The following is a 25,895-nucleotide window of genomic DNA, read 5'->3' on the forward strand; positions in this document are numbered from 1 at the left end:
CTGCTCCCCTCCTTGCTTCTTAGCGTCTATTTCCGATCTCTCCTTCCACGCTCTCCAGCCCCAGTCAGCTCCCACCTTCCTGGCCTTTCTCTCTCTCCCTCCCTTCCCACTTGCTCTCCCTTTCTGCTTCTCTCTCTGACTCCTGCTCCCTCTCCAATTGCTGCTTCTCTACTCTTCTTGTAAATTAGCATCCATACCCTTCCAGGGCTGTGAGCATCCCTAGGTCCTGTGAAGGCCCCTTTCCTACATCCTGCTAATCTGATGGACAGTCCAGCTACTGAGACCCCAACTTCTAGGAGCCCTCAGCAAAGGCCAGTGGCCCCTCCAGGTGGGTCCCCCGAGCAGATGCTCCTTACCCTGGCCCCCCTACCCCCTTCCAGATGTGGACCCTCTCTCCAACCAGGAGAGGAAAGGGAAGGAGTGGGAGGTCTTCGTGGCCATATTTGCAGGAGGCCAGCCAAAAGCAGATGATCAGGGTGGGGGCTGGGGCAACGTGGCTAGCCCACCACAGCTGGTGAGCAAATGCGGAAAGTGAGGGTTTAGCAGAATTTACTATGTGAGGAGGCTGATGTCCAGCAGTGGAAGCACTGGAGAAGAGGGGAGATAAAGACAAGGGAGGAGAAGGCTGAGAGGTGGGAGGGGGAGAAAGTGGGCCTGGGGAGAGGACAGGAAGGAAGAAGGCCCAGTCCCTGCTGATGCCCAGAAACAGCCCCTACCTCTCAGCCCCACCCTGCTCCCCGAAGTCCTCTGACCCCTGGGGTTGGGGATGCTGGAGCTCGAGCCTGGGTGGGGGGAGGGCCAGCTGCAGAGTGAGTGGCCCCAAGCATCTGGGTCCTTCAGAAGGGACCCAGGACCCTGTCTGTGCCCCTGAGCAGGACTGAAGAAGGCACAGTGATGGGAGCGGGGATGGGACCAGGACCCTGAGGCCCCCTTCTGCAGAGCTGGCTGAATGTGAGGACTCCAGGGCCAGAGGTGTCTGGTGGCCTACCCGTTGGACACAGCCGGCATGGGCTTGCCTGTCCTGGAATTCAGGCTGAACGCTCCTATTCTGTGGAGAGAGAAAGAGCACGCTGTGAGCTGAGTATCCCTGTCCTGAGAGGCCAGAGCTCTCGGCATCATCGAGATTCTTTGAGACCGGTTTCTGTTCTGGATCAAACATCAGAACAGGTCCAAGAGCCACAGGCCAGGGGAAGGAGAGGTATTCTTCCCAAACCTAACAAGGTGACGCTCTGGGCAACTTCACCTCAGAGGTTCTCGTGGTTCCCAGACAAGCCGCATCACCTCCCCTGGGGCTGTGTCAGACATGGAAATTCTCGCACCGTCGCCCGGACCTGGGTTGGAGCCCAGCGGTCTGTGCGAAATCCGCTCTCCAGGGGACGCTGATGCCTGCTTCAGTTTGAGAACCTCTGTGTGGCCTCTCTGAGGCTCGGTGTGCGGGCTGTGAAATGGGGAGACTGACCTCGTGAGGTCACAGAGACGAAGCACTGTCTGGCCCAGAACAGACACCCCTTGAAAGGAAGCCATTCATAGGTCTAGCCAGAAGAGCAACTAGACTTGGACATGGGAAAGCTTCAGTGGGGGAAGTAGGTCCCCTCCTTCACCAGCACCCTGCATCTCCACATTTTAGATCCTGTTTGACCTTTAAAGCTCCTCCCACTGGCTCCTCCCCAATCCAAAGTCTTTCTCCATCTGCCCCTCCCCCCAAGGTGTGCCCCTCCACCCTTGGAAGGCCAGGGGGCAACACAGGAAACAGACCCAAATAACTCATGTGCTTTTGACCCAGGCAGTTGGGAGCTAAGAGGGGCAGACACACACTCACTCCTGGGACTCAAATTCTATAAGCTTCAGAGCCCTCAAACATGGGATTACTCCCTAGTCTCAAGAAATGATAGCTATTTATCACTATATTCTGTGAAGCCAGAGGAGGAGACCATTTGGGGGAGAGGAGGACTTTCTGGGGGCTCTGAAGTTTCCACACAGTTATTGGGGGTTAGAGACAGGACCTTGGAAAGACACCAGGCCCCTCCCCCCAATAACACATTCTGCAGCTATTGATCATGGTGAGGGGACAGCGTCCAGTGTGAAATTGGCAGAAGCAGGCCCGGGGGGAGGGGGGGGTGTGTGTGCTGCGCTTTTCTGCCCACCCTGCCCTGTGACCTGGACACATGTCCCCATTGGCAGGCCTCTCTTGCCTGGTTCCTGCTCCTGGGGCTTCCCGGGGAACAGGGACAAGAGAGGTCACCCCACTGCCTGGCCAGCCTGGCTGGTCCCTGAAGCCACCCCCAGGCTCCACGGTGAGAAGCCTTGGGACTCCTCATGGCGGAGCCTGTTCAGTGTAATAGTTTCCCCCTAAAGCACTGAAAACCCTATGATGCAGGTGCAGGGTGGGATGGGGAGGGCTTTGCCATTGGAACAATCTGAACAAACTCAATGTAAGCAGATCCCTAGGTTCAAATCCTAGCTCCTCTATTTCCTAGCTATGTGGCCTTGGGCAAATCACTTCCCTCTCTGGGCTTCAGTTTCTTTCCCTGTATAATGATGGGGTTGGGTGTGGGTGAGGACTAGGTGATGTCTCAGGCCATTCTAAGGAATGTGAGGCTCTAATAAGTGAGCCGAGGTCCCTCCAAGATAATTGTGTTAAAAGTCCTGCAAGGGCAAGGCTCTTTCAGTCTCCCTATTTCCGACTGCCCATGATGACTGGCTGACGGCTTGCCCCTCCCCTGAGCCAACCCTCAGCAAGGATGAACAGGAAGTTGGACCATCGCTGAGGAAGCAACCTAGACAGGCTCCACTTCCCTGTCTACTTACGTGAGGGACTTCTCCAGGCGGCTCCCAGGGGACCCCACAATCTCTCCTAGGGTGCAGAAGGCTTGGCCCAGGAAATCCTGCACATCCAGGGTGCAAAAAAGACCACTGTCAACCACTAGGCTCACAGTCATCCTACCTCCCCCATCACCCCACCCCTGGATGGATATACGAGGGCTCTGAATTGACAGGATATAGCGTCAGACACACACTCTGTGTCATAGTGAAACCCAAGGCCAACTCAGAGTTTGGCATTTAGGAGACTTTCAGAATTGCGGGGCAGGCGCTGGCAGAACTCACGTGTTTGGATAAATCAGGACTCTTGGAGTCAACATCATACCTGCAGGGAACACAGAGAGACGGTGAAGGCAGCTGGGGCAGCCTGCCCTGAACTGTCTGGCTTCTTGAGCTGAGCCAGAACCCATGCGCTCCCCAAACCAGGCACTAATGCAGTGGACATTCCTGGGAGTAATAGGAGGGGGACACAAGTGGGAGCCTTCTAAAGTGCTAGACCTAGTGTGTCTTTTGATCTGGGTAATAAATGGATATCAGAATGCATCATTGGGTAGGGTTCTTAAGATTTGGGCACTTCACTATATATATAAGTTATGTTGTTGTTGTTTAGCCAATAAGTCATGTCCAACTCTTTGCAACCCCATGAACTGCAGTCCTCCAGGTTCCTCTGTCCATGGGATTTGCCAGGCAAGAATATTGGTGTGGGTTGGCATTTCTTTCTCCAGGGGATCTTCCCGGCCCAGGGATCAAACCCACATGTCTTGCATTGGCAGGTGGACTCTTTACCACTGAGCCACCAGGGAATCCCATATATAAGTTGTGTATGTGTTAGTTACTCAGTAGTGTCTGACTCTTTGCAACTTCATGGACTGTAGCCTACCAGGCCTCCTCTGTCCATGGGATTCTCCGGGCAAGAATACTGGAATGGGGTGCCATGCCCCATTAGGATCTTCCCAACCCAGGGATTGAACCCATGTCTCTTGTGTCTCCTGCATCGGCAGGCAGGTTCTTTACCAGTAGTGTCATCTGGGAAGCTGACTTCCCTGTAATGGGTTCCATTGACTGCCCTGGCTCTCAAGTCCTCCTATTGCTCCCTCCACGTTCGTCTCCTTTTACTACATTTTTTTCCTTTGCTCCCTCTTTGCCAACCCCTTTTCCCCACTTCATCCACAATTCTCTGGGGGCACAGTCCTTCCTAACCACCCTACACCCTGAACAAAACAACAAAACACTCCTCCACCTACTCACCAGACTAAAACCCCACTGTCACCCTTAACCTCAGGAGAGGGGGGCATTCGGCATCCTTGTGATGAACACACAGATGCTTTGAGTCCGGTCAGCCAGGTAACCCCTGAAGGAGGGGAAACTGGAGGGGACACCGCCCCCAGAACCAGCTTTGACAGAGGGAAGGTTCACCGGGGACTTGGGCTCCCTGGGGGTAGAACTGGAGTTGCCCCCAAGATCTTCCTCAGCCACCCGACCCAGAATCAGGTAATTGCCCAGTGCGCTTCCACACTAGACCAAAGCGGGGTACCTTTGTTCCCTCTCCCCACCTCTCTTCCATCTCCTGATGTGCATGGGGCTGGACTTCAGCTAAGAGTCCCTTTTCTCCCAGGTCAACCCTGGGTTTCCTCTGATGTGACAGCTCTCCTACCTTCCCGAGTGAGAAAACCACTGCCCCAACAACAGGTCCTGGAGCCCCACATCCCCACCGTGGTTCCCTCCCCAGCTCCAACCTCAGCACCATCTTCTACTTACAGGTCAAAACGGAGGTTCTGCTTCTCCTCGAAGAAGTAATCCACGATGAACTTGCGCACAAAGTCGGGATTGAGTGTGTTGTCGATGACCTCGGTGCGTCCAAACTGCAAGAGGAGAAGGGGCGTGGGTCTCGCAGCCAGGCTGGAGGGGCAGGGGAGCACTGGACTCGGAGCCCCTCAGTCTTGAACCCGGTATTAATGGAAACCACGCCTCATCCAGCCCCTGCACCACCCCCCATCCCCTAGTCAAGGAGAGAGCTCCCTCATCTAACAGTGGAAGCCATCTACCTCTGGTTCTAATTGCCACTGCCATCCCTTTAACTCTCCCTTTCTTTACATAGGTTCTACTCAGGTTAGGTAGTGTTTTTTTTTTTTTTTTTTTGCGGGTTTTTTTGGCTTGTGGGATCTTAGTTCCCCAATCAGGGGTCAAACTGGGATCTTTAGGATTGAAATCACAGAGTCCTAACCACTGGATGGCCAGGGAATTCCCAAGTGAGATGGTTTTGATACCTGGACATCTGAGCAGGCCCTTCACTTGCCCACCTCCCTGCCTTTGCCTATGCTGTGTGCTCCACCTGGCTTCCCCTTCTCGGCCAATGGCATGTCCTTCACTCTTTCAAGGTCCATTGTTAATGCCGCCTCCTCCAGGAAACCGTCCTGACTCCTCCAACCAGACAACTCTCTGTGAGCCACCACTGAACTCGTGCTACCTCTATGACTACCTTCCTTCTCAGACGAATTTCGATTTAGGCGTACTGATTTGATGCCCCAATGGTAAACGCAAGGCAGAGACAGGGGCTGTGGGATCTCTGAAGATCCCTTCTCCTGGTGTTCATGCCCTTGTGTAATCCTCTCCCCTTGAACGTGGGCTGGAGCCGATGGCGAGCTTCTAATGAAGATTGGACTAGAGCACAAGTCACTTCTGAGGTTACCTTATAAATGACTATGGTGGGACGTCCCTGATGGTCCAGTGGTTAGGATTCTGTCTTCCAATGCAGGGGACACAGGTTCGATCCTTAGTAGGGGAACTAAGATCCCACATGCTGGGGGGAACCTAAGCCTGTGATCCACAACCAGAGAAGCTCCCACGCCACAAGGACCACAACAAAGACACAGCACAGCCAGAAAAAAAAAGAAAAGACTTTGGCTTTGTCTGGGGCACCTTCCCTCTTTCTCTCGCTCACTGTGATGATGCCAGATGCCATAGTGTGAGCTGACCTGTGGAGGGGCCCATATGGCAAGGGACCACCCCTGACAATCTGAATCCTGCCAAAAACCACTGAGTGAACTTAGAAGGGGATCCTGCCCCAGCCCAGCATTGAAGGAACTGAGGTCCTGGCCAACGCCTTGACCGAAGCCTTGTAAGAGGCCTTGAGGCAAAGGATTCCATAAAGCTGAACCCAGATTCATGACCCCGTTGTTTAAGAGGCTAAAGTGTGTTAGTCTTTCAGTTGTGTCTGACTCTTTGCGATCCCATGGACTGTAGCCCGCCAGGCTTCTCTGTCCATGGAATTTTCCAGGCAAGAACACTGGAGTGGGTTGCCATTTCCTCCTCCAGGGGATCTTCCCAACCCAGAGATTGAAGATGAGTCTCCTTTGTCTCCTGCATTGGCAGGTGGAGTCTTTACCACTCAGCCACGTGGGAAACCTCATGTGGTTTCCCATGCTAATGCTTAAGGACTCAGCTCCCCAGAAGTCCAGCTCTCCAACTCCCATAGTTTGCCTCATCTCCCTATGACTGCACTCACCACATGCCCTAACCATGATCTACTGTTTTCATCCCAATAGAGCTTCTCAAGCAACGGGAGGATCCAAGTTTTCCTCATCTTTCACAGATGATTATAGCACCAGCAGCTGCTGTAAACACTTTGCACTGTATTCCCTTAATTAATCCTTTTATGGTAGGCGTCCCTATTTTTTTTGGAGAAGGAAGTGGCAACCCACTCCAGCACTCTTGCCTGGAAAATCCCATGGACTGAGGAGCCTAGTAGCTCCTAGCCTAGTAGGCTACAGTCCATGGGGTTGCAAAGAGTCGGACATGACTGAGCGACTTCACTTCATTTCACTTCCCTATTTTATGGATGAGAAAATGAAAGCACCGAAAGCCAAGTAATTTGTCTAGAGTCGCAAGGCTAATAATTGCTGACTTCAGGCATTCTGGCTCGCGTTCTCTAAGCGTGTTGCCCTACATGTAAGGTTCCGAGAGCAAGGATGGCAGAAGCCCACTGCTCCCAGTGACTGGTGCAGAACACCTACTCGTTGTTGAATGAAGTAAGATTGAAGGAGGGAATGGATGACAAGGTTTGAGTTCCAACTTTATCACAAGCTGATCATGTGACAAGATCAGAGACTTTCAAGGCCTCAGCTTCCTCATCAGGAGATGGAAAATAACATGACTTGTTCTAGGACTACCCTGGTGGCCCAGTGGTTGAAAATCAGCCTACCCAACCTGAATGGGAGGGGAGTTTGGGGGAGAATGCATACGTGTATACGTATGGCTGAGTCGCTTCGCGATTTTCCTGAAACTATCACAGCACTGTTAAGTGGTTATAGCCCAGTAAAAGGTTTAAAATAAAATAAAAAAGAATCCGTCTGCCAATGCAGGGGACATGGGTTCGATTCTTGGTCTGGGTGAGGCAACTAAACCTGTGAGCCACGGTTACTGAGCCTACACTCTAGAGCCCACGCGCCACAAGAGAAGACACCATAATGAGAAGCCCACTCGCTGCCGTTAGAGAAAGCCTGAGCACAGGAACCAAGACCCAGAGCAACCAAAAATAAATAAACAAAAACACTACTTGTTCTGCTTGTTTCATCGAGTTATCCAATTCAATTCAATTATGAATTCTACAGTTTTTAAGCACTTATGAAGTAGGCCAGGCAATGTGGTGGGTCCTGGGCTACAAAGATAAGTAGAATATGAATCCTATACTTCAGGACTCCTCTGTCAAAGGTGAGACAGCTCAGACACAAATAGTAACTACAAGACAGCGTGAGAACAGTCATCACAGAATTACATGCAAAGGTCTAAGGCAGGGTGTGCTCCTCTGACTGGGGAAGCATGGGAGTCATCGAAAGGTACCAAAAAGCAGATCACTGGGTGTCCTGTTTCACATACTAATCCAGGTATGTGATTTCATAGAGGTCTGCATCTTTCATTACCTCTGAGCTTTTTTACTACTCTGTAAATTACAGAAAGCATAACGTAATGCAAATGACTCTTATCCACAGAAATGCAAATGAATTTCCCTCAGTGGAATGCAATTGATTATTTGATTATTACCCAGTGGATTTGCATCTATTTGTAAATTCATCTCAGCATTCGTGATTGTGTATGTGTTCATGTTGTTGGATTTGAACCAGTTATAACATCTTACTGGTTCCCTCATTAATGAATAAGTTGAATAAAATTTTGCTATGTGTTCAATTTATATTTCTGTGGGAATCATTATTTTATCTTTAAAAAATGTATCCTTTAACAAGAGATTATTTTCAAAATAACCCATGCTTGGAATTCCCTGGTAGTCCAGTGGTTAGGGCTCTGCGCTTTCACTGCCAATGGTGAGGGTTTGATCCCCGCCAGGGGAACTAAAAATCTCACAAGGCTTGAGGCAGGGTCAAAAAAAAACAAAAACAAAAACAAAACCCATACTCAAGCCCTACCACAGGCCAATTAAATCCAAATCTCAATGGGTGGGGTCTGAACAACTGTATTTTTAAAAAGTTCCCTACATAATTTTAAGCTGCAGATGGTGTTAAGAATCGCAGATTCTCAGTAGGAACACAGGGTCTTCCCAGGTGGCACTAGGGGTAAAGTACCTGCCTGACAATGCAGGAGACATAAGAGATGCAGTTTCAGTCCCTGGGTCGGAAGATCCCTGGAGGAGGGCATGGAAACCAACTCCAGTATTCTTGTCTGGAGAATCCCATGGACAGAGGAGCCTGGAGGGCTACAGTCCATGGGGTCAGGACTGAAGCAACTTAGCATGCATGTAGGAGGAAGGAAGAAAATTAACATTTATTGAGCCCCTTACTGAATAGTCAGTAGATTAAGTGGATCTCTATAGTTGAGCTATTTCAAATCCTAAAAGATGATGCTGTGAAAGTGCTGCACCCAATATGCCAGTAAATTTGGAAAACTCAGCAATGGCCACAGGACTGGAAAAGGTCAGTTTTCATTCCAATCCCAAAGAAACGCAATGCCGAAGAATGTTCAAATTACCTCACAATTGCACTCATCTCACATGCAAGCAAAGTAATGCTCAAAATTCTCCCAGCCAGGCTGCAACAGTACATGAACAGTGAACTTCCAGATGTTTAAGCTGGATTTAGAAAAGAAAGAGGAACCAGAGATCAAATTGCCAACATCCGCTGGATCATCAAAAATGCAAGAGAGTTCCAGAAAAACATCTACTTCTGCTTTATTGACTACACCAAAGCCCTTGACTGTGTGAATCAAAACAAACTGTGGAAAACTCTTCAAAAGATAGGAATACCCAATTACCTTACCTGCCTCCTGAGAAATCCGTATGTAGGTCAAGAAGCAACAGTTGGAACTGGACATGGAACAACAGACTGGTTCCAAATCAGGAAAGAAGTACGTCAAGGCTGTATATTGTCATTCTGCTTATTTAACTTCTATGCAGAGTACATCATGAGAAATGCTGGGCTGGATGAAGCACAAGCTGAATCAAGATTGCAAGGAGAAATATCAATAACCTCAGACATGCAGATGACACCACCCTTATGGAAGGAAGCGAAGAAGAACTAATAATCCTCTTGATGAAAGTGAAAGAGGAGAGTGAAAAAGCTGGCTTAAAACTTAACATTCAGAAAACTAAGATCATGGCATCCAGTCCCGTCACTTCATGGCTAATAGATGGGGAAACAATGGAAACAGTGACAGACTTTATTTTGGGGGGCTCCAAAATCACTGCAGATGGTAACTGCAGCCATGAAATTAAAAGACGCTTGCTCCTTGGAAGAAAAGCTATGACCAACCTAGACAGCATATAAAAGAGCAGAGACACTACTCTGCCAACAAAGGTCCGTCTAGTCAAAGCTATGGTTTTCCCAGTAGTCATGTATGGATGTGAGAGTTGGACTATAAAGAAAGCTGAGCACCGAAGAATTGATGCTTTTGAACTGTGGTGTTGGAGATGACTCTTGAGAGTCCCTTGGACTGCAATGAGATCAAACCAGTCAATCCTAAAGGAAATCAGTTTTGAATATTCATTGGAAGGACAGATGTTGAAGCTGAAACTCCAAAACTTTGGCCACCTGATGTGAAGAACTGACTCATTTGAAAAGACCCTGATGCTGGGAAAGATTGAAGGCAGGAGGAAAAGGGGACGACAGAGGATGAGATGGTTGGATGGCATCACCAACTCGATGGACATGAGTTTGAGCAAACTCCCGGAGATGGTGAAAAACAGGGAAGTCTGGCGTGCTGTAGCGCATGTGGTCGCAGAGTCGGACATGACTGAGTGACTGAACTCATCTCTTTCAATTCTCACAAAAACTCCCTGAGTTGTTACTCGTTTTGCAAGTGTGTGCTCAGTCACTCAGTCGTGTCTGGCTCTTTGTGACTCCATGGACTATAGCCCACCAGTCTCCTCTGTCCGTGGGATTCTCCAGGCAAGAACACGGGAGTGGGTTGTCATTTCCTTCTCCAGGGATTTTGCAAGTGAGTAAACTGAAAGTCAGAGATAAGTAACTTGCCCAAGGTCACAGAGCTAGACAGAGCTGGGTCTAAATCTAAGTATGTCTAACTCCAAAGCTCCTTATGTTTTTTCCTTCATCTAACTGCCAAGAGTCCTCAAGCATTATGAAAGCCAAGTAAATATGAGATTTACTTCATAAGCATTTATAGAAGTCTCCCTGTGTGGAAGTCCCTGGGGAGGACATTGAGTTGAATTAAGACTGGGTTCCTACCCCACCCACCAAATTCCATAACATATAACCTGGTTCCAAAAGAGTTCCCGAATTTTCCTCTCCTGCCTTTGCTAATTTTTAATACCTCTTGTCTTCAGATGCAAACAAAATTTCTCCTAATAGCTTTCTAGAATGTAGACTATTCCAGGAAAACACCCAGGTTCCAGCGAATCCTCTTTTAAGAAAGGGACCTACCTCCTCCTCAATACACTGCCTTCCTCTCTCAAGCACATTAAAAAAAAAAAAAAAAATCTCTCCGGCAGGATTTTATATAAAAATCCCAGCCCAGAAAGAGCAAGTATGCCTTTGTGCAGCCTGCCTCCTCCTTCCACTCCTGGCAGAGACTCCAAGGAAAACACCCATTAGGGAAGATGACAGCGCTGCTTTTAAAACGGCACTCGAGGCTTCAATAGAGGGGAATTCCCTAGAGATTGATCTCTGCCAGAGAAGAAAATGGAGTTCCCCTGGAAACAGGACAGGGAGGAGGACTCCAAGGGCACATAGTATCTCCTAAAGCAGGAAAGGGGGCAAGCGAGCCTGGCTGGGCAGTGATGAATTACCAGGACCGGGAGTAATTAACATATGCATGTCACAAACTACCGCGTTTGGAATCTTCAACCCAGGCACTTACTAAACATGTTTTATAGCCTTCATTACTTGGGTTACTAACAAAGAAAAAAATGTGAAAACTTGGATTTAAAAAATCCAAGGAGCCGCTGGGTCCCTGTCAGATCCAATTTACACTCCTATTCATGATGGTCAGAACACAGATGAACTGATAATTTAAAAAAAAATCAATTTGGCTATATTTCATTCTACATAGAATTAGAGCACTTTCAAGCCTAAGGGACTTGGAGAGATGAGGTACTTGGGAACTAGCAGTGGGAAGGAAGCAGGCAGAGGCAGGAGATCTGGCTCTGCAGGGGGGGCGGGATGGGGGATGAGGGAGGAGGGGTGAGTAGGTTAACCCCTCACCACCCAGAATCCGGAGCCAAGTCAGCCAGCTCCCAGGACATCCTTCTTCTCGCTCCCAGGAAGGATCTGTGCCTCTGAAGCCCTTTGTCCACACCTGGTCTTAAGGATGGGAGGGGGCCTGACATTGCTTATAGTCTGGGGAACAGACCACCAAACACTGGGGGCCACAGGAATCCTCTGACTAACAAAGCTGCAGGGAAGCCCGAAATCTTCTTTGTTTTAACAAGTGATTCTCTAATACCCTAGAGAATTGTTGGGTAGGTGAGGGGACTTTGACCCCACTGACGGGGACAGCCTCCCCGAGGGAAGAAAGAGAAAGCACAAATGAGAAATTAGCCTGGAAATTCAGGGTATTCACCCTCTGAAAGGCTTACTTCTTGTCCCTGGCAACCAAACCCAGTGGGAAAAGCTCCTGACATGTTACAAAAGATGCTCCCAAGGGGTCCTAAAACCCCTATGACTAAGCCCCAAGAAAATCAATTAAGCAGCATTAATTACATATCATAAGTTCCAGTGAGACCCTCAAAGGGGGGAGGCAGACTTGGAACTTCTCTGAGGACTAAATTAAGTGGCTCTCAAGGGTTGTGCGACACAGAGAAGTGGAGATTTTTGGGGGCAGGTGGGGAGCTGCATCACCACACTGTCCTGGTGTTGCAGGAAGGGGCACCCCTTCCAGGGCCCAAAACTGGGCTCTTGTCTAACACTCGGAAATGAATTGTCCGAGGAGACACATGTGCTGACAAAGCAAGAGATTTTATTGGGAAAGGGCACCCGGTTGGAGAGCAGGAGGGTGAGGGGACCCAGGAGAACAGCTCTGCAGAACTGGCTTGCAGTCTTGGGTTTTATGGTGATGGGATTAGTTTCTGGGTTGTCCTTAGCCAATCATTCTGACTCAGAGTCCTTCCTGGTGGTGCACGCCTTGTTCAGCCAAGATGGATGCCAGAGAGAAGGATTCTGGGAGGTGGTCGGACATGTGGTGTCTCCTTTTGACCTTTCCCGAACTCTTCCGGTTGGTGGAGGCTTATTAGTTCCCTGTTCCTTACCAGGACCTCCTGTCCTAAAACAGCTCATGCAAATGGTTACTACGGTGCCTGGCCAGGGTGGGCGGTTTCAATCAGTGTGCTTCGCCTAACAGTAACACTGTCTCCTCCCACTGCCCCTTCAGGCCTGGGTGGGAACAGCTTCCTGTCTTTGCAAGGTCTGGAGTGCTGCACCGTCCCTTGTGGGTGTCCTCAACCTCACCCACACCTTTGAAAGAAATCCATTAAATCTCTTCAGTGAAACCAGTTGACTAGAATTCTCCTTCCTGCTGGGCCCCTGACTGACAAATTTTCTCTCTCACAAACGCATTCACACACTCATACAATTTCCAACTTTAACGGACCATAAACCAAGAACAGTCCCCACCTCCACCCCATTCTTCTCAGACACCGTAACATTAATGTCACCAGTAAAGCTGTGACTACTGCCATGCAGCCTAGATACCCAAGGTCCGTGACAGCCCTCTGGGATGCAGGATCCCAGCACAGCCCATCCCAGATGGGATGCCATCCCACCTGTGGGACTCCGTGGGGACTCTCAGGGACCAAAGCGCCCATCACAGCCTTTACTTTGTAGAAAGTAGACATCCTGGCCCTATCCACACAGGTGCCTGAAAGCCCAGCAGGGAAGGGCAACTGCCAGATTAGAACCAGCTCTGAGGGGGCTGTGATGCCCTGAAATTAAATGCAAATGCCTGTACATGTCCTCATTTTCTGGGGAGAGAACCCATGGTTTTCATCAATTTCTTAAAGGGAAGCATGTCTTCAGAAAGCTTTAAAAACCACTGATTCAAGCTTTGAAGACAGATCTTAGGGTTTCCCACAGAAGGCAATAAAGTAGTTAATAGAGCAGTCTGAGGCCAGACTTCCTGGGTTCAAATCCTGGCTCAGCTACTCTCTGGTTGTGTGACTTGGTCAAATTCCTTTGTTAGGGAACCGCTGACCAAAATTGATCACATTGGTCAGGCACAATGATAACCACTTGCATGAGCTACCTCACAACAGGAGGTCCTGATAAGGAACAGGGAGCTGCAGCTGAAAAACTAATCGGGAAAATTGGGGAGGGGCCAAAAAGAGTGAGGAGATGCCAGCCTATAATATGTCCTACCAACCTCCCAGAATCCTTTGCACTGGGATCCTCCCAGAATATTGGCTGAGAGATGCGCGCATCACCAGGAAGGACCCTGAGTCAGACCAAACATGGGCCCAGCAAGATGACCCGTCAGAGAACCCAGAAATTAATCCCATCGCCATAGAACCTGGGCTTCCCTGGGGGCTCAGTTGGTAAAGAATACGCCTGCAGTGTGTGAGTCCTGTCCAAGGGGTCACAAAGAGTTGGACACAACGGAGTGACTTTCACTTTCACTTTCCATAAAACCTAAGACTGTGAACCCGTGGCAGAGTAGTTCTCCTGGGTTCCCTTAACCTGTTGCACCCCTTGCCAATAAAGTCGTTTGCTTTGTCAGCACATGTGTTTTCTGGAACAATTCATTTCTGAGTTTTAGAAAAAAGCTCACTCTCAGGCCCTGAAAGGGGTCCCACCTCCTGCAACACCTTCACCTCTCTGAGCCTCAATTTCCTCTTCCATAAAATGGAAATGACCATTTATCCATACATTATAGGGTTGTTGGAGCATTATTAAATGATTTAGTGTATGTAATATACTTCAGGAGGAGAAGAGGGCGTCAGAGGATGAGATGGCTGGATGGCATCACCGATGCAATGGACATGAAGTTGGGCAAATTTTGGGAGATGGTGAGGGACAGAGAGGCCTGGCGTGCTGCAGTCCAAGGGGTCACAAAGAGTCAGACACAACGGTGCAACTGAACAACAACAACATACTTAGAAGAGAGCCCGAGGCATAAAACATCCTCTGTAAATGTATGAGTCCACGCTCTGGTTCTTTATAAATCCCAAACCCTGGTGGCCAAGCCACCCAGGTATGTCTCCCAAGTCTCTGAACTCAGCCCTGTCTCTGAGACACTCCTGGCCCTAACCACTAACATTTCCTACTCACCCTCCACACCTGAGAAGGTTTCGGTCCTCCATCTAAAGAGGTCCTCTGTGCTTGAGTCCCCTGGAGGCCCCAGTTCTATGTGGTTTCTCTCCAAACATCTACATACAGGGTGAGGCTGAGAGGAAAATGCGGTGCTGGCCCTTTGCGCTTACAAACCAGCTGCTCCATTGAGATCCAGCCTCTGCCCTTCCAGTGGGCTCCCCTCAACATCTAGCAATGCCCCCAGGCCTCGATTAGAAAAAAAGGCAGTAGGATGTGTAAAATTTGCTTAGCCACCCAGGCCTAGAGAAGAAAATTCAGTCTGGGGACTTCCCTGGTGGTCCTGTGGTTAATACTCTGTCTTCCAATGCAGGAGATTCCGGTCTGATTCCTGGTCAGGAACTAAGATCCCACAAGTTGCAGGACCAACAACCAGAGTGAAGTTTCCTGCTGTAGCTAAGATCTGAGACTGCCAAAAATAAACAAATATTTTAAAAAAAATAAAAAAGAAAATCCACTCTGCTCACTGATAGAAAAGGGAGGGCAGGAGGCTTGGGCAAGGACGCTGCTAGTGGGTGTGGAGGGAGAGAGGGGTGTCCTTGGCCTGCTCATCCCCAGCTCAGACACTGGAGATGCAGAAATAAGCCAGCCTGGGGAGAGGCTCTCTCTGTTGCTTCCAGATTTCTAAAACCTGGTCCCTATCTTCTCCCCCACAACTCTCTGTTGGGGCAGTGACAGTAAGCAGCTCAGGGTGCTGCTAAGTCGCTTCAGTCGTGTCCAACTCTGTGCGACCCCATAGACAGCAGCCCATCAGGCTCCTCCGTCCCTGGGATACTCCAGGCAAGAACACTGGAGTGGGTTGCCATTTCCTTCTCCTACGCATGAAAGTGAAAAGTGAAAGTGAAGTCGCTCAGCCTTGTCTGACTCTTAGCGACCCCATGGAGCCTACCAGGCACCTCCGTCCATGGGATTTTCCAGGCAAGAGTACTGGAGTGGGGTGCCATTGCCTTCTCCGAAGCAGCTCAGGGATGTCTCCCAATTTGTCAGTCAGCTCCATGCAGATGACCCTGGTTGGGGGGCGGGGCGGGGGGAGCGGGCTCTGGAGACCATAGCCAGGGAGTGTGGAGGGGTAGCCAAGTCAGTAGCCCAGGAGCCCCACACTGGCCAGGGTTCTGTTACTTATTATCTATGTGAGACCACCTGGGTAACCCCTCAGAGAGCACACTTCCCCATCGATAAAACAGAGCCTCCTTCCTTCTCCAGGGCAAGGTTAGAAGGAAATGTGCATGAAAGGCTGCCTGGAGTACCTGCTGCCCAGTTGGTTTCAATACTGATATCAACTGTCACCAAGCCCTACCAGGTGCCAGGTGCTAAGTGTTTTCCACATATTAACTCATCTAATGTTCATAATACTGGGCTTCCTCGGTGGCTCAGGGGTAAAGGATCCGCCTGTAATGAAGGTTCATAACAACTCTATGAGGCAGTACTATTATCACCTTCATTTTACACATAAGATAAGGTTCATAGAGACTGAGAGACTGGCCCAAGGTCACACAGCAAATGTCTGGAAGGAAGAGGATTCAAACCCAGGCAATCTGGCTCCTAGTCAATTAGGAGTTGGTCTAATCACTCACCAGTAAGAGGTTAATAGCCTGTGAATGAGGCTAGGACTATGTCCTATCCAGTTTTTGCTCCAGCCTAACCACTGAACTGGCTTCCCAGGTGGCGCTAGTGGTAAAGAACCTGCCTGCCAATGCAGGAGATATAAAGAGATGCAGGTTCAATCCCTGGGTCGGTAAGATCTCCTGGAGGAGGGCATGGCAACCCACTCCAATATCCTTGCCTGGATAATCCCATGGACAGAGGAGCCTGGTGGGCTACAGTCGATAGAGTCACAAAGAGTTGAACATGACTGAAGCGACTTAGTATGCACGCAATCTCTGAACATCTTCAGTGCTTACTGTCCCTTCCATCTGGTTAACTCTTCTTGTGGGGCTGAATAGTACAGGTGAATGCCCCCGAGCTATTCCTCTGCTCAACTCCAACCCTACCTCTAACCCCTACACTCACACACATACACACACACACCATAGTCCTGGTCCTTCCTGTGATTTTTGTAAACATTCACTGATTAACAGGTTGAACCGACGGCTTAGCAGGTAAAGAATCTGCCTGCAATGCACGAGACGCAGGTTTGATCTCTCGGTGGGGAAGGTCCCCTGGAAGAGGAAATGGCAACCCACTCCAGTATTCTTGCCTGGAAAATTCCATGGACAGAGGAGCCTGCTAGGCTACAGTCCAATGGGGTTGCAAAGAATCAGGCAGGACTGAGCACATGGCACACACAACAAGTTGACTTAGAACTGAAGATTTTAGGGCCAGAAGGAGCCAAATCCTCTCCACCAACGAGAAGAGAGGCAGGGGAGGGGGCATGGGGTGCTCTGATGGAGGTCACACAGGTGATTAGGAAAAGGGCGGTGACAGGAGCCCAGGCCAGGTGGAGCTCTGGCTCTGAGCAGCGCCCCTGTGTCCCGGAAGCCTGTGGACACCCCCTGTCTACCCCCCACCTCGGTCTCTTCCTTCCATCAAATCTTTCATCATGGCTTCTCATCTTCAGAAGACTTCCAGACATCCACGATCTCATTTCACACCCCCACCGACCCCCAGGGAGATGACTTTATTATCATCCCCATTTTACAGATGAAGAAACAGCTCCAGGAGGTCGGAAGAGAGGGCCAGGGCCCCCAGGGGTGACCGAGGCACCGTGTCCCGCAGTGTTCACTCACCACCAGCCTCAGGAATGAGTGGGTGGCTCTGCAAGCCCGAACAACCTAATGACCCCGAATTTACACAGCTCTTGCCTTTTAACAAATTACAGCTGGATGAAGCTTCGGAGACCTCCCCTCAGCTGCGAGGCCCCCGGTGGCTATGTTGGCCAGGACAGAGGGAGGTGGGAGCTGACAGACTGCTCTCTACCACCAAGCTGCCCACCCTTCACCAGTTGGAGTCCCCCTGTAATTCTCATACATGACTGATGTCTCCTTAATGGGGGATTCTAAAAGTTTCACTGCAGGACCCTCATGAATCATGTTCACCGGGATTAAAATTAGAGGCCAGAAAGCCATCTGATTCAAACAGAAATGGGCCAAGGGAATCTGCTTGGCACTGCAAACACGGGACTGGGTGGGCACCCAGGGCTGGGGAGAATGGCCGGAGGTCTGGGCATCAGGAAGGAGGGCATGGGCTGAGGGATGGGGCACACAGCACCTGGTCCCAGCCAGGTCTGCCACCATCTCAGGCCTGGAAATTTCTCTCAGGTTCTCTCATGGGAGGGGCCCAAGATTCTGTGACCACCTCTGCCTCGGAGAGTGAGGAGAACCAGGCCCAGGAAAGCAAGTCTTACCTAAAGTCACCCAGAGCCAACCGCGACTTCTATGGCCTCCCAGGCCACTTCCTGCTTTGGCAAGGCCTCTAGGTGAGAAAGGTCAAGGGCAGAGACAGGGGACCTGGGGCTCCAACGGCCTTCCTGGTGATCAGGCCTGAACCAAGAAGGTTCCCGTTCTGGCCCCAGGCACCGGCAGTGGCCTGTGAAATTTTACCAAGCTTTATAATAAAGGACATCCTGCCAAAAAGCTTAGTTCCTAATTAGTCATTGTTCCAGATAATCTGTTAAATTGTCCCAGCTCCTGGCGGAATGGCCCTTTCACCAATAAGCCTGGCTGCCAAGGTGCTGGTGAAACACCCTCCGCTGGCTTGTCCTCCAGGTCCTGCCTGGGCCGCTGGCTCTTGGGTCTGGCTATAGCACTTTGGGGGGAGTGGGGGAGCCTGAGAAAGCCTGTTTCTTAGCACACCCCAAAATGTCTATGGTTCCTATCAAATGACATCAAGACCCCTGCAATGACTGCGGCAGTGATTCTTTCCTGATCTGCCGTCAGTGAAATGATATCATCAGTGGTGTCTCACTAACGGCTTCTTATAGGAAGAGCCATTATTGAGCATTTTCTACGTGCTAGGCACTTTATGTGAATCAACTCCTTTAATCCCCACAGCAGGCTTATGAGCCTAAGCAGTGGCCTAAGAGCCCCCGATGGGAAGGCGGTGGCCTCGATTTGGACCCGGTTACCTTGACTTCAGAGCCCACGCTCTCAGCAGTTTAGCTGCAGCCCTGTGAAGTGTGCCTGGACGCTAACGTCAAAGAGTAAATAGATTTCTCAGCTACCAAGGGACCTGGCCTAGATCCTCGGGGTTTACTAGAAAGGCTGACTCCTTTCTCTAAATGGAAGCTTAGGCTCCTGTCTAATGTGTAACATAGAACTAACAAACACCTCTGGCTGAACGGGGGAAGGGGCGGCAGGAGCCACTCACAAATTTCACAGTCGGCCCTGGAGGCGCCACATCAAAGCCTAGAGCTAGAAAAGCCCGTTTTGAAAGTTGGTGGCCTGGGCAGATGAGAGGAGCAGGGCCTCAGACTCAGAAGACCACAGCACACCCCAGTGCTGCCAATTTCTAGCAGTCTCTGGGCGAAGCAGGGGCCCCCTCCATGCCTCGGCTTCCTCATCAGGGATGTGGTGAGGGCCACGGGGGATAACAGGGTGTGGTGATGTGGGGACTGCACAAGGCAGTAGGAATGTCAGTCATCCTCCTGTTGAGGATCAGCAGGACCGGGAACAGAGCCACCCCACAGCTTAGCCTGACTGGGGTGCATCATCATCATCATCATACTTAAAGTGTTGAGCATGGGACTTCCCTGGTGGTCCAGTGGATAAGAATCTGCCTGCCAATGCAGGGGACACGGGTTCAATCACGGGTTTGGGAAGATCCCACAAGTCACGGAGCAACTAAGCCCGTGCGCCGCACTACTGAAGCCCAGACGCCTAGAGCAGGTGCTCTGCAACAAGAGAAGCCTTGCAATGAGAAGCTTGAGCACTGCAATGAAGAGTAGCCCCTGTTCTCTGCAACCAGAGAAAGCCCCCGCACAACACGAAGACCCAGATCAGTCAAAAATAAAATGGACTCATTCAAAAACTAAAGCATTGAGCCCAACAAGGCACTGATCTGAGTGATTCTGTCATTTCGTCCCATCACAGCCAAATGAGCAGGCATTGGGGTCCCAGAGTCCCATTTTGCTGATGAAGAAAACTAAGGCTCAGAGAGGTCAGGAGAAGTGGAAGAGTCAGGATTTCAAGGGACACGGTAATAAAGCAGGTTCTAAAGCCTAAGACTGGGAGCAGGCACCTAAGACTGAGAGCAGGTATCTGTGGATCCACCTGGTCCCTCACGGATGCAAGGCCTAGGTCCTGGACTGCCTGCTCCTGATGGCAGGGGGTCAAGGTCCTTGAAATTCAGCTGGAAATTCAAGAACAAAAACCACCAAAGACTGCCCAAGGATCCCATGGCTCAGGAGTAACCTTTATTTATTTATTTGGCTGCATCGGGTCTCAGCTGTGGCACATGGGATCTAGTTTCTTGACCAAGGATGGAACCCAGGCCCCCTGTATTGGGAGTGTGGAGTCCTAACCACTGGACCAACCAGGGAAGTTCCCAAGAGCAACCTTTCTTTGCAGAGGCAGACTGCAAAAAGGGGAGAGTCTGGAAAACCAACCCCATGCTGGCCTGGTAGTCCACCTCCTTGAAAGACTTGTCTCTTGCTCTGGGCTTTAGCAGTAATAATGGTCCATTGTCACTTTCCATCTTTTGATAAAGGCCTACGTTTTATGATGAGGGCCAGGTCCTGTGTTGGTCAGCAGGGATCCCAAACTGGGCTCACAGCCTAGTGGGTGGAGTGTCATTTCATTTCACTGTTAAACTCTTGGCCATGAATCAACCTGATCCCTGCTGCTGGTGCCCACCCCCTCTCATCCCAGGAGTTCCACAACACTGCAAACTGTCTTCCAGCTTCTGTCCTTTCCCCTGCAATCATCCTGTACACCAGGGACACAGCTGTCCTTCTGAAACACAAACCAGGCTACATCACTCTCCTGCTCAAAACCCTCAAATAGCTTCCCACTGCACTAAGAGCAGTGTCTGAACTCCTACATGGCCTACAAAGCCCTACAGAATCTGCCCATTCAAGCTCTGCCACCATATGGCCCATTGCCTTTATTGTTCACACCACTCAAACGGTACCGGCTTTCTTTTGTCCTTTGAGTAGAGAGAGACTGTTCCCACCTTAGGGCCTCTGCACGTGTTGTTCCCTCTGTCTGGAACCTCCCACCTCCAGACTTAGGCATGGCACTACTCAACGTTCAACTCAGCAGGGCCTTGCCTGACACCCCTCTAACTAAAGCAGCTTCCTTCTTCCGGTCACTCTCTATCTCATTACATTGCCTTACCTCTTTCACAGCACTTATCAATCAGTACCTGAAATCAATTTCTTCCCTGACCATCCTAATCCTCTCCAGTGCAGCGACTCTGCCTGTCTTGCCCTCCACTACGTGCCTGGACTAGTGTGTGGGATATAGGAGGTAGGTGCTCCATAAGTGCCTGTTCCCTGACTCTGGAAACCGTGATTACATTTAAGATCGAAGACCCCCAACAGGATTCCCAGCAGGCGCCACCCTTCCGTCCCAGGCTCCTTTCCTCTTGAGCTGATTGCTAACCTCTTTCCAGCACGCCCTGGGCCTCAGTCAGACTGAGTCACAGCCATCATGTCAATGCATGCAGGCAATTTACAGCCCCAGGCTTTGCTTTTGTCAGACTCCATTCCTGGAATGCCCTTTCTTCCTTCCACCATCCTTTGAGTCCCAGGTATGGTGTCCTCTCTCCCCGGAAGCCCCCCTGGGTCTCTCCCTTCTGTGAAGTGCTGAGAATTCTTGTCTAAACTCCTTGGGAGACTCTTGGACTAGTTGTAGTCTGAAACCTGGGGCCTCGAGAGGATCTGATCCAAGGCCCTCATCAAGATCAATAAAAGGAGGCTTTTCAATCTTTTTGTGGACATGTCAGTTCTCCACCCCCTCTCATCCCAGGAGTTCCACAGCACTGCAAACTGTCTTCCTGCTTCTGTCCTTTCCCCTGCAATCATCCGGCACACCAGGGACAGAGCTTCCTGTAAGGCCTCTGAGAGCAGGGACCTCCCTGCTACCCTCTGCACCCCGGAGGTTACCACAGTATCTTATGTGAGTGACTTCCCTTCTCTTGGCTTCCACACTGCTCTCTTTAGAAAGGATCACCTGAGAGAACGTATATAAACTGCCTGGTACATTGCCCGGCACCCAGAGCCCATCAATGATCTATGATCAAGAGCTATCTTCTACCAAGTGCCTACTTGGCTTCTCCACTTACCCTCTGCTGTACTGTGTGGGGCCTAGTCACCTATGTCTGACTCTTTGTGACCCCATGGACTGCAGTCCGCCAGGCTCCTCTGTCCATGGGGATTCTCCAGGCAAGAATACTGGAGGGGGTAGCCTATCCCTTCTTCAGGGGACCTTCCCGACCCAGGAATCAAACTGGGGTCTGTGGCACTGCAGCTGGATTCTTTACCAGCTGAGCTACCAGAGAAGCCCCCAACTTATCCTGTGTTATCTCAAATCCTTAGACAATCGAGCAGGTGAGTATTGCTAGTTGCCCATTTTACATGTGAGTAATCTGAGGTTCGGAGAAGGCAATGGCAACCCACTCCAGTACTCTTGCCTGGGAAATCCCATGGATGGAGGAGCATGGTAGGCTACAGTCCATGGGGTCGCTAAGAGTGGGACACAACTGAGCGACTTCACTTTCACTTTTCACTTTCATGCACTGGAGAAGGAAATGGCAACCCACTCTAGTGTTCTTGCCTGGAGAATCCCAGGGAAGGGGCAGCCTGGTGGGCTGCCATCTATGGGGTCGCACAGGGTCGGACATGACTGACGTGACTTAGCAGCAGTCTGAAGTTCAGGGAGGATGAGCATCTGGTTCAGTCCACAGAGCTCTAAGTATCAGGGTCCTGAAACAAACCCAGGTTTGCCTGGCTCCTAGAACTGCCCAGGATCCCACCCCCACTACACGGCCCGAACATACTCTGTACCTGCCTGCAAAGCTGTTACAAGGATTAGAGATGATGAGTCTGAGATGCGGGGTACACGGCAGGCACCCAGTAAAGGAGGCCAGTTGTTACACAGACTTTCTGTACATCTCAATTGATTCTTTGAGTAGCTTAAATCATCAGTTATCAGGGAGCAATCTTGGCTGCTAGGATAAGGGTGTCTAGGGAGCTCAGAGAGAGCTGAAGGTGGATCGGAGTTGGATAAAGGCAAGGGCATGGTGGAAAATTACCTCTGGAGGAACAGAGTGACAGTGGGCAGTATACCAGACTGGGGGCTCTGGATGCTGGCTGCAGAGAGAGGGTCAGAGCAAAGGACAGTTTCTTCCCTAAGAAAGTGTGTACCAGGCCCCGAGGTAGGAGAGAAAAGCTTGCAGTCAAACAGCATAGGGTTTTTTCTATTGTCTATATCACATGATTTTAAATTATTTTTTAATGAGTTTCATCCATCCTGCAAGTGAGAGTTACATTGGAAAGACCCTTATTAGGAGGTCTCACCTTTAATACACTATCTCCTGGGCACTGGAGAGCCATATTTACAGAGGAGTATTAGCAATGATTTTTCACAGCCAACGGGAAGGTGTAGAGAGACAACTGGATGGTTAGAAGGTCTGTACAAGCATTTAAGTGCTTGAACGAGCAGGGAGCAAAACTCGACAGAGACCAGTGTGACCTCATGCCTTGGGAGTGGGTTTGAGATACCCCAGGTTCTCCCACAGATGGAGGCTGCCGCAGCCTGATCATCACCAACCCTGGAGCATCCCCTCGGCTTGCCTTGAGAAGCCTCTCAGGTTAGATGCAGGCCCTGGGACTTGGACCTCTCTGAGCTTGTAAGAACAGGTGTGTGACTAGGTGTGTGCTAATATCAGGTTAGAGCCTAACCTTAACTGTCAGACCATGTGAAACTGCTAATATTTTCAAATTGCAAATCCGAATGATTCAATCTGGGCTTCCCAGGTGGCGTTAGTGGTAAAAGAACTCACCTGCCAATGCAGGAGACATTAAGAGTCGCAGGTTGGATCCCTGAATCAGGAAGATCCCCTGGAGGAGGACATGGCAACCAACTCCAGTATTCTTGCTTGGGAAATTCCTTGGACAGAGGAGCAGGCTACAGTCCATGGTGTAGCAGAGAGTTGGACGTGACTGAAGTGACTTAGCATGCATGCATGGTTCAATCTAACACATGGTGCACGTGGAGAAATCAGCCTGGGTCCTGATTTCAAGGTTACATAGGCCCAGCGTCAAGGCTGAGCAGAAACAGAGATGTGTCTGACCCAGCCCTGACCATGGGGACAGGCATCTCCCCCAAAGGCCTGGTAGCTGTAGATGGCCAACCAAAGTTAGGCGGCTTCATAACAGAATGAATCCCAGCCCAACACCGATGAAGTGCATGGCTGTGCACAAGTTGCTTCCCCTTGCCCTGCCTCAGTTCCTCTCTGTGATCTGGGCCAACCACATCTCCCGGTGGCTGCAGCGTTAGGGATGAGCAAGCAGAGCACACAGCAAGGGCTGAATCCATGGTAGCTCCTATCTTATGGCCATTTTTAGGGGAGTCCAAGTGGAAGAGGCTCTAACCCCAGGCTAAGAGGTTGATGTCTTATCTCAGGGCCTTGAGAAATGGGTGGATTCCTGAGCTGTGATTCAGAGAGACTTTGGAGGCCAGGAGAAAGCCTATTCTGCTCAGGAGGAGCGAAAAAGGAGACTTTGGGGATGAGCCTGGGGGTGACCTTTGGGGCCAGAGCCAGGGAGGATGATCAGGGTCTGGAAGGGGGGATGAGGCACACAGAGGGGCAGGGTTTCAGGGGCAGGCTGAAAAGACACCCCGGCTAAACACCAGCAGGGGACAAAGGCACCCTCGAGGCTGGGAGCGGAGCTCCTATGCCACCAGCGGTCCCCATCCTGGTGGCTGGTACGCCATGCTGCAGTGCTCTGCACGTGACACAGGGATGACATCCCGGTGTCTGGCCTTCCCTCAAAGAGCCCCTCCTGATGAGGGAACCTCACTCGCAGGGTTGGGAAGCCCCCTCCCCCAGGAAACCCTCATTCCTTGGAGCCAGTGAGGTCCCACAGCCTCTGAGGTGGGGACTTGAGTTTCCCAGGAAGCTTGCGTATTACAGAATGTTGGCTGTCACTCATGAGCTCTAGGTGCTGGGGGGCATGATGGTTTGTTTCCCATGGTCTCCAAGTATGGCCGTTCCCACTATGAAGGGCCAGGTGCCCAAGCTGGGCAATTATATTCTACCATTGATATTTCACAAACATTATCGTAGTCCTCCCAAGAAGATCTCCTAACCCCATTCTACACATGAGTAAGATGAGACACAGAGAAGACAAATACCTCACCCAGGTCACATAGCAAATCTCAGAGTTGGGGTGGGAATGTAGGGTTTTGGACATCAAGTTCAGGGTGTCATCTGACAAGCCATTTGACTGTTATTCATGATGTCCTGATCATGACCAGATCAGGGACCAGATCAATCTGGGAAATGGTGTCGAGCAGAGGGGCACAGCACTCCGTTTCACTCAACCCCTATCACTTACATGGACAAATGACTGCAGCTGATGCAGGAGCAGAAGGCAGAACCAAGATGCTGAACGCACAACCATAATTCAACGTGATCGTCAAAGACCATAACAACAGATTGGATCTGCCAAATGACACATAACAGAGATAACTGTAAAACCTCACATCTAGATTCAAAAACACATTTGCCAAATCTGAGCTAGAGGAATTCTGTTCGGATAGCAGCCCATGTGAGAAAGATACAGGAGCCCCAAAACTCAATATGAAATAAGTCAAAGACATCTGTCAAAGAGGCCAGTGGAATTCTGGACAATGTCGACAGACACGTAAACCTCGGAAACAGACCCACAGAATGCATGATCGTCTAGTCCAAGACCCGGTGAGGAGAGAGCCCACCCACGGTGCTCTGAGCTAGAGAAGGGAACAGGGCAGGACACACACTTTGGAAAGAACACTGACAAACAGACATGTGTTCCAGAAAGTGTGCCCAGATTGGCAAAGGGACAAGAGACACTTAAAAGAACAACTTTGAGAGAAAGGGTCACATTCTAAGTCTGCCCCAGAGCTGACCAACAGGGCCCTGTGAGCTGTCCTCAAACACTGAAAGAACATGTGGAAGAGGAAAACCAACGTATTTTGCACAACGAGCATGGAATTAGGAACGAGTGGAATTTTGCCCTTTATATATAATTCTATTATAGTTCTGACGTCATGTTCAGAAACTCCTTTCACATTAATCTCTCTGTGCTTCAGTTTCCTCCTCTGTTAAATGGGGCCAATAATAATAATAACAATGATGCTGCAGCTACCTCTATCATGGGGTTGTGGTGAG

At 50.2% G+C, this 25,895-nt stretch overlaps 1 protein-coding gene across 2 annotated transcripts in view; it reads right to left on the reverse strand.

The window, feature by feature from the left end:
- CPNE5 (copine 5) overlaps positions 1-25,895 on the reverse strand; it is a 101,713-nt gene that overhangs the window by 53,702 nt on the left and 22,116 nt on the right. For both annotated transcript variants that reach the window (XM_065912372.1, XM_065912371.1), the window contains exons 4-7: positions 4,579-4,682; positions 3,106-3,145; positions 2,809-2,885; positions 989-1,048 (exon numbers count right to left, since the gene is read on the reverse strand). In XM_065912372.1, coding sequence (XP_065768444.1) covers positions 989-1,048; positions 2,809-2,885; positions 3,106-3,145; positions 4,579-4,682 — 281 coding nt within the window. The remainder of the gene's footprint in view (positions 1-988; positions 1,049-2,808; positions 2,886-3,105; positions 3,146-4,578; positions 4,683-25,895) is intronic.

This window comes from Muntiacus reevesi, chromosome 20 (assembly GCF_963930625.1).
Source record: "Muntiacus reevesi chromosome 20, mMunRee1.1, whole genome shotgun sequence".
Lineage (NCBI taxonomy): Eukaryota > Metazoa > Chordata > Mammalia > Artiodactyla > Cervidae > Muntiacus > Muntiacus reevesi.